At 42.7% G+C, this 13,428-nt stretch overlaps 1 protein-coding gene across 1 annotated transcript in view; it reads right to left on the bottom strand.

Moving 5' to 3' along the window:
- Nucleotides 1-1,998: 1,998 nt before the first annotated feature.
- LOC119652819 (irregular chiasm C-roughest protein) overlaps nucleotides 1,999-13,428 on the bottom strand; it is a 626,589-nt gene continuing 615,159 nt past the window's right edge. Inside the window, exon 20 of the mRNA XM_038057146.1 lies at nucleotides 1,999-3,935. Coding sequence (XP_037913074.1) covers nucleotides 3,408-3,935 — 528 coding nt within the window. The 3' untranslated portion in view covers nucleotides 1,999-3,407. The remainder of the gene's footprint in view (nucleotides 3,936-13,428) is intronic.

Genomic DNA, 13,428 nt, shown 5'->3' with positions numbered 1-13,428 from the left:
CGTCCAGCCCTCTATACACTGCATTTATGCAGATGATGTTTTCCTAGCTTCTAACAGCATAGACGATTTCGAGCAACTTATCCAAAAATGGAATGATCGCCTCATGCAACATGGTCTCAGATTGAATTTGAATAAAACTGAAAACTGAATTTGAATAAAACTGAGTTTTCGACGACCAATCCTCAAAACACAGGAACAATCACTGTTAGCAGCGCCTGCCCAGAACTGAGCAATTTAAAAAACTCGGGTCAACGCTATCAGCCAATGGAGAACTGCGCTATGAAATTGCTTTACGTATTAACGCAACCTGGATGAAGTGGCATTCCACAACTGGTGTTCTTTGTGATCGACGTAGCAACGAACGTCTGAAATCTGAATCTGAAATCTAGCGCAATGTCCTCCCTTATGTCGCTCTTTATGGTTCTGAATGTTGGCCGAATATAAAAGACAACGAACGGGGTAATAAAGATGAAGATGTTGCGTTGGATTAGTGGCGTGACACGTTTTGGTCACATCCGAAATGAGGATATTCACCGATCATGGGAAAATTGCGAGAGAGCCGTCTTCAATGGTATGATCACGTAATTTGTGCTAACAAGAATTTGCTTGCCAAGATTGGCCTGAACATCGAAGTCGATGGTAAGTGACCAAAAGGTCTTCCGAAACAAAGGTGGATGGGGATTTAAAAGCCTCTCGATTGTATCCAGATCAGGCATTTGATAGAACCAAATGGCGAAACTAATCATGACGTGTCGACCCCGCTTGTGAGCGGGAGAAAGGCTGAAGAAAAAGAAAAAGGGTAGGAGTGTTCCCTCGGTCCACCAAGCATTCCCACACAATCTACCTCGACATCATTGGTTCTTTACGAGACTCATCGGTTTCAGGTATTGCCTCACAATCATCAATAGGTTCACGCGGTGGCTTGAGGCAATATCTCTGTACAATCTTGTGCAGAGGCCTTCTGCCAAGAATGGATTCCACGCTTTGGTGTGTCGCAATTATAATCACCGACTGGGGAATGCAGTTTGAGCCCACCTTTTCTCAGAGTTGGGCAAAGTCCTCGGTTTTAAACACCACCGAACAACCGCGTACCACCCGCAGTCCAATGGGATGCTGGAAAAATAGCACAGGACGCTGAAGGCAGCTATAATGGCCCAATACCACATTTTTTGGTCGTTCTTCTTGGCTTCTGAACAGCCAATTGCGAAGAATTTGCTGCAAGTCCCGCCCTGTACTCGACATCAGGGTCCCGGTCTGTTGTGTCTTTTTAAAGTCGCTATGTCAATCTGAAGCCGCTACCACCCGCCAACCATTCGAAAACCGTGACTAACGTGCCTGGGCTCCCGAATCCTGCACCCATGTTCTGATTAGAACGGACGCTCCTCGGAGCCACTGCAACCAGCTTATGAGGGCTATTTCGAAGTCCTCGAGCGAAGTCGACATCATTATAGCCTCAACGTCGAGGGCACTATCAGACGAGTCTCCTTGACTCGACTAAAGCCCTTCGTCCAGCAAGAAAACGCGAACAGGGCGAGAAGCGGGAGATTACGCGTAATCGTATTTACCTCATACAACTCCGTCAAGGATGGTCTTCAGGTATCTTCAGCTGGAAATTTTACGGTACGACGCTCAACGTCCTCGGCAAGTTAAATAACTGCCAGCCTTTTATTTTTCCTGATAGTTTTCGCCGCTTTGCAGAAATGCACGAGCATTGCGGAGGTCACATTTTTTTTCAAGGGTGGATTCATCCGGAAAAGTTTGCAGCTTCCGTACGCAGCTTTTTATTGTTTATTACGTTTATTTATTGTTATTTGCCTTTTTCATTGGTGATTAGGGCTTCTGATCCAGAAGTTTTGGAAATGTTTGCATGTAATTTACTTGAACTTTAGGCGAATAAAAGTGAACATACAAACCAGCGCCCAACGTGGGATCCATCCTGTATATTTTCTTGTCAGTCAAAGGAAAAACTGTAAACCAATCGCAAATAAAACAATACAATTTATATTTTTCATTTAAAATCATTCCATGTTTTATTTACAAGATATTTCCCAGTGGAAAGAAACATTCGTTTGTTTTTTCCAGCTCCATTTTCACACGATATTTTCCCTTAATTTTTCCATTTTCTTCCTTCATTTTTGATAAATACATACTTCTAAGATTCTTATCGTCATTTGCATATGCTTCTTTTTAAACATATATAATATAGTAGTATTTTATCTAGACACTTTTACAAATCTTTCAACTTTTTTATATCTTTTTTTTTGGTTTCTTCAAAAGAAAAATCATTATAGGGTTCTCGTGATCTCTGCAAACTTCCATTATAATTATTAATTCAATTGTTTCTAATTACTCCAACTAGTTCCATTTGTTTTATAAACCTAAAATAAAAATTTATTTTCTAGCAATGATATATTGGCGCTACCTATCTTTATATGTGGTTTCTATTATCTTTTTTTTAGTAGTTTTCGTTTTTTTTTTCTTTTATAAAAATTGGATAAAAGGGATGTGTTGTTTTCAGGGTGACATGTTCCGTAAACAAACTTGAATGTTATTTTTTTCCATTCAGGTGGAATGCAATGATTGCATCCGCATTGAACAGATTATTGTATCTATTTTGAATTTGATTTTATTTGGTTTCATTCAATTTATACAGGAAAATTATTATTGTTTTATGTTACTAGCAAAGCGGCTTTATCGTCACTTTCTTCCTTCATGTCGATATGGTGTTTGTTTGGATGTAGCATTAAAATAATAGATTAAATCACTTCCCAAAAGGGAGGATGATATTCAATTGAAAATGATATATAAATCTATCTCAGATTTTTGTTTGTTTTTACGTTTGAAGGGCTATTTTTCCACGATATTTTTCTCTTATTTTTGCACCCCCGTCCTTGAATCTGTCAACCAATTCAAATAGATCAAACTTTTAAACATTTAATAAATTTTTCTTCTCGATTTTCGACTTTATTTGATATGGATTGATTTAATTGAATTTTTTTCATTTCATTGTGTTAATGCTGCCTCCTGAAACGTGATATTTATTGAACTAGGCTCGACGATATGGCGCTACATCCAAGTGGTTGATATATGTCAGGAGTTCGCGGGGTGGTGGAAGATACATATTCTTCTCCACATAAACACACGTTCCTTACTATAACGAATTTCAGCAGTGTTTTATCCTTAATATGATTCAAATCGCATTTCAGCTTATATGCTAGGTTTGTTTTCCTTTCAAGGTTTTAGTCTTAATGTTCACGCCTTAATCTATTAAATCCTCTTCCTTCTTAACGCCTAAATAAAAAATCCAACAAAACTAACAAACAAACAAAAATATTCACTCTCCATTTTCACTTAAAATCACTAGAAAATTTCGCATAAAAGGACTATATGAAAAAACGACTAGAATTTCAAACACAACTCTCTGGGACACGCTGTGTCATCAGGCAATCCTTAATAGCATTAATATTAATATCCTCTAAATCCGTTGTAGTTAGACTTGTTGAATTACTACCACCCAATAGGATTGTACTACCACCGCCGCCAGCTAGGCTACTACTGCTGTTGCTAACACCTACACCACCACCCCCACCACTTCCTGGCACTGCAATTATTCGTCCTGCCGCCGTACGAATTGTACCGGGACCATTTGGTAGGCCACCTCCGAATGTTGCTGTTGTTGCAAGTGCGTTGGAGATGACATGGGGTGTTGGGGATGCAGTCGATGTTGTTGTCGATGATGACGTCACCGAACCAATTGGTGATGTCAGTGTATGATTCGTTGATGAACCCAATCCAACGATAAGGGAAGTAGCACCACCGGTTCCACTCAATCCAGTCGTTGAGGCCAGATGGGGACGGGTGTTGATTTGATTGTATGTCGGAATGCCGGGAGCATTGACGATGTTTGCTTGCAGAACTGTGTCGTAGATAGTGTGCTGCGGAACAAACATAATTAGGGTGGGTTAGTGATATCGACGAATTATATTTGAAGTGCTTATGATATTATTATGAAGCTGCTTGAAAGGAGATTAAGGTCTCCATTAGTGAAGAGCTCTAATGGCTCTTGAGAGAAGGTAGCGTTACTTAACTGGAATTTGATCAGATAATCAGCTTATGATTAGCGCAGTCACGTGGTATGCAGAAGTGGAATAATGATACATGACCTCTTATTCAAAATACAATTACAGTACGTGTATATGTACCCCCCCACCCAACTCGATGGGTTGATGTGAGCCTAGCTCTGCCAAGGTGGTGATTGTGGCATGTATCAGGAGCCAGCCCCTACGGGACCCTGGTCGGGTAGTACGCATTGAAGCGGTATTAGTAGACCGCGTTTCCCCGAGCGATGATCCGTCCTTCCCTTCAGTTCCGGGATCAGCTAAACGTAGGCCAGGCCCCAGGGAACTGGGGTAGGGGCTTTGTCCCCGAGGATATACCCGTTCCTGATTATTGTGGTCCGGCCCTTGCACACGATGCGCTGGTAAAAAACTTAAATGGCGAACACAAACAAAACGAACGAGAAGAACTAGGAGATAGTGGAAATGGTGAGTAACCTGGCTGTGTTTATACGCAGTACGAAAATGCTAAAACGCTCGCTCCAGCGACGGACGCAGCAAGCGCTGAAATACCTGACGAGACATCGGGATGCGTAGATGGGGAGGAGGAGTCACAATGGGATGCGGCATCTGCAACGGAGACGGAAACCCAGACAGTACCACGCTCTTCTTTAGTTGCGGAAAGAGTCACAGTGGAAACTGCCGAAACTAACCAAATGGTATCGAATATAAGCCGAGTGGGAGCGCAGGTTTATTAAGAAATGCGCGGCAGCTGTGAAGCGCATGTGATCTGCGACGATCTCCCAGAAGAACGTCAGGAAAGGGGCGAAAAACGGGCTGATGGAGCTGGAGGAGCTCCTGAACAAAATTTCTATTATAGGCAGACATGGAGAGTAAGAGAAAATCCGCGGGAAACAGAAACAACCGCGCCTCCCGATGAGAACACTGCGAATTGGGGAAAAATGAAAGGAGGAAGGGGCATCTAAAGGAAACTTCACTCAGGCACTCTCCAGGGTTCAAAAGAAGAAAGCGAAGAGGGATAAGGGACAACAACACGCCGCGTCATCCGAACAACCTCTCTTTAGAGTTAAGACAGACACAAAGGACGGAGCAACAAGCGGTACGGAAACGCCACCCGCAAAGCTCCTCGTCTCTGTGCTTGCGAGAGACACTTATAATATACCTCCTCGGCAAGAGCGTCAACCCATACCTTTACACCGTTGAGCAGGACAAACTGCGTTGAACTCATTAGGAGACGTCGCCAGCTAGACGTAGGACCCCCAATATTTGCCATTAGCCTACTTAACGCCGAAACTCCAGTTGCAGCCTAGTTTGCTGCTGCATTGATTTGCTCAAAAAAGCTTATCTTTGGATCTCTAGAGTGGGCCTAAAGTACTTTACCGCTGGTTTTGACGCGATTATCGACTCGCCGAACGATATAGGACGCAGGATGGGAATTCTCTTTTTAGTCAGGATGACTACTTCGGGTTTTTCGATTAATAATAATAGAAAACATTGGCGCAACAATCCAATTGGATCAGGGCTTTGAAGTATGTTAGAGCACTTAATTCAAGACCGTAATGGTATACTACAGGATAACACTACTCTGTAGTAGGGAATGTGGTCAGCATTGCGCTCGTCCGAGACTATTACCCGAATTTGACTCAAGTACTCATTCACAGCTGAGTCGACTGGTATCTAACGGCAAACCATGATACAAATCTCACTTCAACCAGTGAGATTTTAACCGCGAACTTCCGTACGATGACCACTCAACTATTCGGACACTTCCCTGTTACGGTTCCGACAATTTTGCAGCCCGATTGATGACTTCGAGGCAGTGGGTGTCGAAGCGGAGCTTATTGCGAAGGGTAGCGTAGGGGTAGGTATCAGTCGGCGCTCCGAGGAGCCCAATTAGCGCTTTGGTGCGCCGTTTTGATACCACAAACTCCTAAGACCGTTACTGTTATTATGGGAGTAGGGAGGCAGAGTCCAGCCGGCTCGGATCTTTAGAGCCAGCCCGTAGCATTTACGAAAGAAAGCAGCTCTCCCACCGTGCAGCTAGAAATTTCTTTGAATGGTTTACCCAGTGTCCGCAGCCTGACTCTAGCTAGAGCTGGGCAATCGCAGAAAAAGTGCATGAGGGTTTCCCTTCCTTCTCCGCAGCTTCGGCAATGCGAATTGTAGGGTATGCCGAGCCTAGCGGCATGGTCCCCTATGCGCCAGTGCCCCGTGCAGACCGCCGTAATCTTGAAGCTTATTGCCAAAGTGACTTCAAGGTCTTGAGTGTAGTTCTGATTTGATAAGGAACGTTCGTCAAGAGAGCGGGGAAAAGAACTAGATGAGGATTTGTCCGAGTAGTACATAGAGTCACACTTTCTGATGCTTAGCGCTAAACCATTACCAGAGCATCAGGGAAGCAGAGTCTGATTAATGGGAGATCCAGTTCATAGAGGACGATATAGCGGAAAATAGCTTAAGGACATCGGCATCAACCAAACAGAGACTGGTAAGGAGTTGGGAAGGTCGTTGACAAAGTATAAAAAGTAATAACGGGCCTTGAAAAGAACCCTGTGGGACGCCAGAAGAAGGGGAGAAGAAACGGGATGTGCAGCTATCAAAAGAGATGCGGCAGGATCAGTTGGAAGGGTAAAAGGCTAGCTATGAAACAAATGATATGGGAACAGCGAGAGAAGCTTTAGCATAGTTAATGCACTTAGTATGCCTGCCGTGAGTTTAGACATTTAGCCGCGAAGTTGGTGAAATCTAGCAGGTTGGAAGCAGTGGACAGACAACCAGTCGCCGGAATACCTTTTTAAGAGTTTGAAATGGGAAAGTAATTCTCAGCAAATATGGCGATTGCACCACTTTTGTGAATAGGAATGATGAGAGCCTCTTCCAAAGGATGGGAAAATGGTTCTCTGCGAAGCTTTTGTTGAGAATAGTGAAGAGGGAAAGAGAAATGGGCTGACCAGTTTTAAGCAGAATTAGGTTGTGACCAGGGACGACATTGGAATCAAGCTAGCTATTCGACAAAGAGAGGGCGAAGTAGTAGGAAGTACAGGCCAGGTTTCATGGACTAGTCGGAGAGAACAGGAGATAGGAGAGAGAACATAGGCGTAGCAAAAATAGTGATAGAGAATTTCATGAAAGTGGGGCTAGAACAGTTTGAGGTTACATTTCTAAGAAGTTAGATATTGTCTCCTAATTTTAGTCAAGCCTAAAATTGATAGACCAGTAGCTTACTCCAAACTATAATACCATTTTTATTTTACAGTGTGTATATATTTCGGGAGCAACTTTCCCCCTTCATCAGTACAAAGCTACTAAATTTTAGTAATTTTAGTAGCTTTGTACTGATGAAGGGGGTGAGTTGCTCCCGAAATATATATATACACTGTAAAATAAAAATTGTAGTTTGGAGTAAGCTAGTGGTCTGTCAATTTTAAGTTTGAGTTTGCAGCTTTCCAGGGGGTCTTCAACACAACCCAGATATTCCTTTCTGGACTTAAGTATTAAGAATTTGATCGAAGAACGCTTAGTTTTGAAAAAATAAGCGAAATTAGCATAGGTCCAAGAAGACAGAAGAGACTTCTTTCTCGCAGTAAATCTTCGATGAAGTTTTTTGGAGTCTTCACTGGTGAACCAGACAGGGTAAGATCATAGGGACTTTGGAAAGGGGGGGGGACGTTACAGAGGGGAAGATCTGATCAAATGGTATAGAAATTGCTGAGTGCTTAGTCACACGTTAATGGGGATAGGAGGGGAGCCCCGTTGATTGTCGCCAGTACTAAGTTTAGGTATTCGAAATTTGTCTTACGTTAAAATTAAGTTAGTCCTGATAGTTGAGTGGTTAGAGCTCAAGGCTGTTGTATGGAAGGTCGCGGTTCAAATCTCGCTGGTGGCAGTGGAATTTGTATCGTGATTTTCCGTCGAATACCAGTCGATTCATCTGTGATTGAGTACTTGAGTCAAATCAGGGTTATAATCTCGGGAAAGTTACGGTCTTGAGTGAAGTGATCTAATGCACTTCAAGGCCTTGGTCCAATTGACGCTGATGCTGTGGCTTGCCAAGGGTTTAGGTATTGAATGGTGGGATCAGATTCAGCTTTTGTGTCAAGTCTACACTGAAGAGTGAATTTGCGAGGTTTAACGCAGGCAAAGTCGAAGTCAGAGAACTCGGAGCGTTCGAGCGACATTTTTGTTGTCTCTTAAGAAGTGCGACATGAAACCCCTTGCGAGGCTTTTAACGGGACACTGCAACTTATACTATCACATTGGAAAAATTGAAGTGCTGGACTTGTTTATATGTGAGGAAGAAGAGGAAACGATCCTGCGCTTCATATGTTATGCAGCTGACTGGCTTCCTCGCATCCCAGACGAAGATAGGTTTTCTTCAACGAAGAATCTGCGTACGCTTTGCATCTGGAGGATGTTATCAGATTCGTAAAAGCCTGCGGGAGAGTATTGAGTAGGCGATCTCTGGGGATAGTACAATGGCCACTGAGTTGTTCGATGTTATCTTCGAGTCACAAAGGAAAGATTTCCTGAGAAACACATATTCATCGGGGAATTGGGTAGTTTCAGTCTGGTTTGAACAAATAAATCTAGAGAGGCAAGGCTTCGAATGCTTAGTTGAATTCAGGGGAAGGATAGGATATATTTCGTTAATGAGCCCATTTTGGGTGCTACTTTGCCCTTTTAATTCAAATCACTTATGATATCTATCGCTAATTAACCCACGTTGGGCGCCATTTTGGTAATGTGTTTTCTGGACTTAAAATACACATCACAGCTTCCTTTATTTCATTTGGGATCCCAAATATTCTGAATCTACTGGTCACTGGAAAAGTGCAACCGAATTGAGGTTAAGAACATTGTTTGGTGGCTATTCCAACGTTTCGTATTCATTTCACACAAAAGTTAGGACGCGTTATTAAATTCCTGAAATAGTTCCACTTCAGAATATTCAATTTATTGTGATATGCAGGAAAATTCTTCCATTTTTCGAATTCCCAACGTATCTTCACAGACACATGTGCTTACAGCACCCACGATCAAAATACTTTAGTTTATGATGTTTTCAAAAAGTTTGCACTTTGCCATGAAACGAAAGCCATTCTCCAACTTCAGACTTTGAGCTAGGATTTATGCGAAGCACATGACAGAATATTCATAAGAGGGTTGTGGCAAATTGTATGGATATACCCTTCCACATAAATATGAAAACATGTAGATACCACTCCTTCCATACAATACGAAAAATTCCATGTGCCTTACGCGCCATCTCGAGTTGTCTATCTGGTTGTCGTTTTTCCAGATAGCATCGTTGTGTCCTGTTACGGCAGTTGATTTATTTTCCACTCATATTTGTTCAGTTGTGCTAAATATTATATTTTCAGGAGGGTTTTTAAGTTGATTGCTTGTATTCGAGTAATTAAGAAAGTTTGTGTAACCTTTCAGTAAGAGCAAAAGTGTTCTTGGTGTTGAAAAGCAGGGGTCGGAAAACCAGAGAGGTTGGAAGTATGAATGGAGTGTGATGATGGGAGTCCTTGTTTGGATTAGATTTTGTGAAATTACCGGATCGAGCAGAGCTATCTGGAGGGTGATGGCTTTTACGCCCTTACCTATGTATATCTTATATGGGTACTTAGGAGCAGTGCAGCTCAGCTAATTGCCTTGGAATTTTCAGCAACTGTTTGCTGATGTTAATGATGAAATATTCATTAAGTCGGAAAGGAGAAATGGCAACTTAGGGAAGAGTGGATAAGGGTGGATAAATAGTTTTGTATGCAGTAAAGAGGAAGGGATAAATATTATGCTATGATGTCTAGGCATCTGAAAAGTTTTTGACCTCAATCTTGAACTCAATTCAGAAATGAGCACAATTTCTTTCCTAATTATATGGATTGAAAGACGAGGTATTATAGATTGGGGGCTAGTGTTATCATAATGTTGTGAGATATTTGAAGCAGTGGCTCTTTGGCTTGTTCCAGGATGGCCCCTAGGTGAATCAATTCTCGAGAATTGCGTATATATTTCAAAGAGGATATTTAGCTCAAATATTTATTTCTGCTAAGAGTAGTCTCCAGGTCTGTTGAAGAAGAGGAGGAGGAGCAGAGCTTACTTTGAAGGATGGAAAGATCTATAGATACCACTAAGAACAGGAAGGAGGAAAATCGTACTGCAATTAAATCCCATACACTGGACGAACTACTGAGATAGCATTTTATCTAAAGTAATTTACTGCCAGTATTCCATTGTTTGCCAAAAAGTTGTCTCGAAAGAATTTCAATGGTACTATTATTAATGAAACGTCAAGCGTGTCTTGGATAAAGGAGGAGTTTTTGATTGCGATAGTAGATTATCGCATAAAATCAAAGATTGATTTCTACTGTGCTCCTGACCTTGCGAAGAAGATTAGAGGGTTGAAAAAAGCATCTGCTATTGTGTATTTTTAATTTGAGTGGCGAGTGAAATGGTGGCTAACCTTGTTTCTTAGTGGATTGTTGTGGTCTTGAAGAAGGGGTCTCACACGCTGTAAGGTCTATATCAAAATGTAATTATTTAATTGAGTCATGAATGCAGAGAACATCTCATGATTGCCAGGACATTGTTCGATGAATTAGAGGGCAGAGGGCGGAAGGCGAAGGACAGAAAGCAGAGGCGCAGGCAGAGATGGAAGGCAGAAGGCAAAGGCAAAGGCAAAGGCAAAGGCAAAGGCAAAGGCAAAGGCAGAAGAAGACAGAAAACAGAAGATAAAAGCCAGAAGGCAGAAGGCAGAAGGCAGAAGCCAGACGCCAGAAGCCAAAAGCCAAAAGCCAAAAGCCAAAAGCCAAAAGCCAAAAGCCAAAAGCCAAAAACCAGAAGCCAGAAGGTAGAAGGCAGAGCACAGAGGACATAGGACAGAAGAGAGAGGACGGATCCAAAGGACAGAGGACATGGTACAGGAGGATAGAGCACAGAGCCCAGAGGACAACAAAATCGACGTTGCCATTATCTGGGAGCAGTAGAAAATCTAGACAGTGGGGTTTGGATAGCAGATAAGAGCGGAAAAGCAGCGATATGGACAGGCGGAAATCGGGCAATAGAAGGAACCACGCGGATTTTCGACAGTGCCTTCACTTGAGCAAAAATAGGCGGAATATCTATTTACAACTGTTATGCGGCTCCAAGCCTTACGAAAGAGGAGTTCCATTCTTTGGTGGAGAGGCTAGCAATGGATGCAAACAACTATAGCCCTAAGATAGTGGCTGGCGATTTCAACGCGTGGGCTGAAGAATGGGACAGCCGAGAAACGAACGCAGGAGGACCTATATTACTCGATCCTCTTTCTCTTCAGAATCTTGTAGTTACTAACACTCGATGCATGAACACTTTCCGAAAAAGAGAAAAGGCGTCCGTGATAGATGTCACTTTTGTTAGCGTTGTTTTAGCTAGGGATCTCCAGTGGCATGTCAGTGGAGAATATACACATAGCGACCACCACGCCATCATTTTTGAAATCATGCATGGTACACGAATGAAATGGAATCGGGCTAGAGCTGAAAGGTGGGCAGCTAATAAGTTTGACGATGAGATTTTCGAAGAAGTTCTGCAGCGCTTGAAGGAAGCGCAGAAGATAAAGCATGAGACGCATGCCAAGGCATGTTGTATCCCAGAAGCGAGTTCCGAACTTTTGGTGGAAATCGGAGAATGCCGCAAGGTCTGCCTTAAGGCCAGAAGGCGCAGTCAACGGAATCGAAACCGATCTGGGTACGAGCAGTTACGTGAAGAATACAAAAAAAAACTCGGAAGAAATTACATGTGGCCATAATAAAAAGTAAAAGTGAATACTTTAAGCGACGTGTAAGGTAGCTGACACGAACCTCTGGGGTGCGCCTATAAGACAATAATATCGAAAGTCGAAGGCTTCTTGCTCTACTCTGCTTAATGGAATAGTAACATATCCCACAGAATATGAGTACTGCTAACGTTCCCACTGCGGAGATTGACATAGCCGAAGTTCCCATGGTAAGTGAAAAGGAGGTTCTCGAAGCTGCGGAAAAAATTGTTGGAAAAAAAGGTTTGGTTGGATAGCATCCTTAATAAAGCTCTTAAGGCATCAGTGAAAATAGCTCCAAATATGTTTGCCGATGCGTTCACCATATGCCTTACAGAAGGAGCGTTTCCTGCACAATCGAAGAAGCAGGAATTAATACTAGTCCCCGAGCCAAAAAACCTTTGGGGAAAGCTTCGTCCTACAGGCCGATAATCTATAACAGGTGACTTCCAATTGCCGAAAGGATGGCGATCTCTCCAGAAAACAGTTCGGTTTTCGAAAGGGGAGTTCTACAACGGATGCAGTGACCCTAGTAGCTAACACATCTAAGACCGGACTTGACGTGGTCAAATGTTGTGCAATTATCACGCGTGATGTGAAAAACGCCTTCAATTATTCTAGATGGAGCAAGATGCTTGAGTCCCTAATCAACTTCGGCGTGGCGAAGTACCTGGTGCGTATCGTTGCCGACTTAATTAATAGGGTTCTGTGCTGCGAATCAGATGAAGGAATGAAATTAGATCAAACAACACGTGGAGTTCCACAAGGGTCTGGTCCTAGGGCCACTCTTGTCGATTATTTTGTATAATGGAGTACTGGAGTACGCATGCGGAGGGCGTAGCAACCAAGGCATATAACATCGGAGCGCTGGTTGCGAGAATGCTATCAAATGTAGGTGGCCCAACGCCGAGTCGCCGATTCCTTATTTCAAAGGTGATCAGTTCGATCCTACTGTATGCAGCCCCAGTATGCGCAGATGCACTAAAAATATAGCAAATAAGAGAAAGATTGAAGTTGCATATTGCATAAGTGCACTCCTAACATGTTGCGCCTACAGAACAATATCCAATGAAGTAGCTTGTGTGATAACAGGAATGGTCCCGATTAAGATTCTGGCGAAAGAAATACAACGACTTTATGATCGAACGTATTTCACCGGAGAATCTTCTGCCCATCGGCGATAGTTCAGATGAACGGAAACAGTCGCGGAATGGCAGGAGAAGTGGGACGAATCAGAAAAAGACAACTGGACTCACAAAATCATATGGGATATCCGCCGAGGTAGGTTTAGACCTAACTCAATTCTTGAGCAAACACGGAGGCTATCGAGCATATCTGTATCGATTTGGGCGTGATAATTCGCAATATTGCCCAAAAGTTGCAGAGGACGCAGAACACTTTTTTTCCATTGTCCTAGATTCGAAGCCCAAAGGGCTACATTAGAAGCTACAACCGGGGAGCACTTTACGCTCGAAAGTATAATGGAACGTATGGTGAAAGCAAAGGGGATATGGACCGAAGTCGAAAAGGTGATTCTAACCATCGGAAAGA

This window comes from Hermetia illucens, chromosome 3 (genome assembly GCF_905115235.1).
Source record: "Hermetia illucens chromosome 3, iHerIll2.2.curated.20191125, whole genome shotgun sequence".
NCBI classification, from domain to species: domain Eukaryota; kingdom Metazoa; phylum Arthropoda; class Insecta; order Diptera; family Stratiomyidae; genus Hermetia; species Hermetia illucens.
Note: the sequence above shows the minus strand (reverse complement) of the source record. Positions and strands in the feature narration are given on the sequence as shown.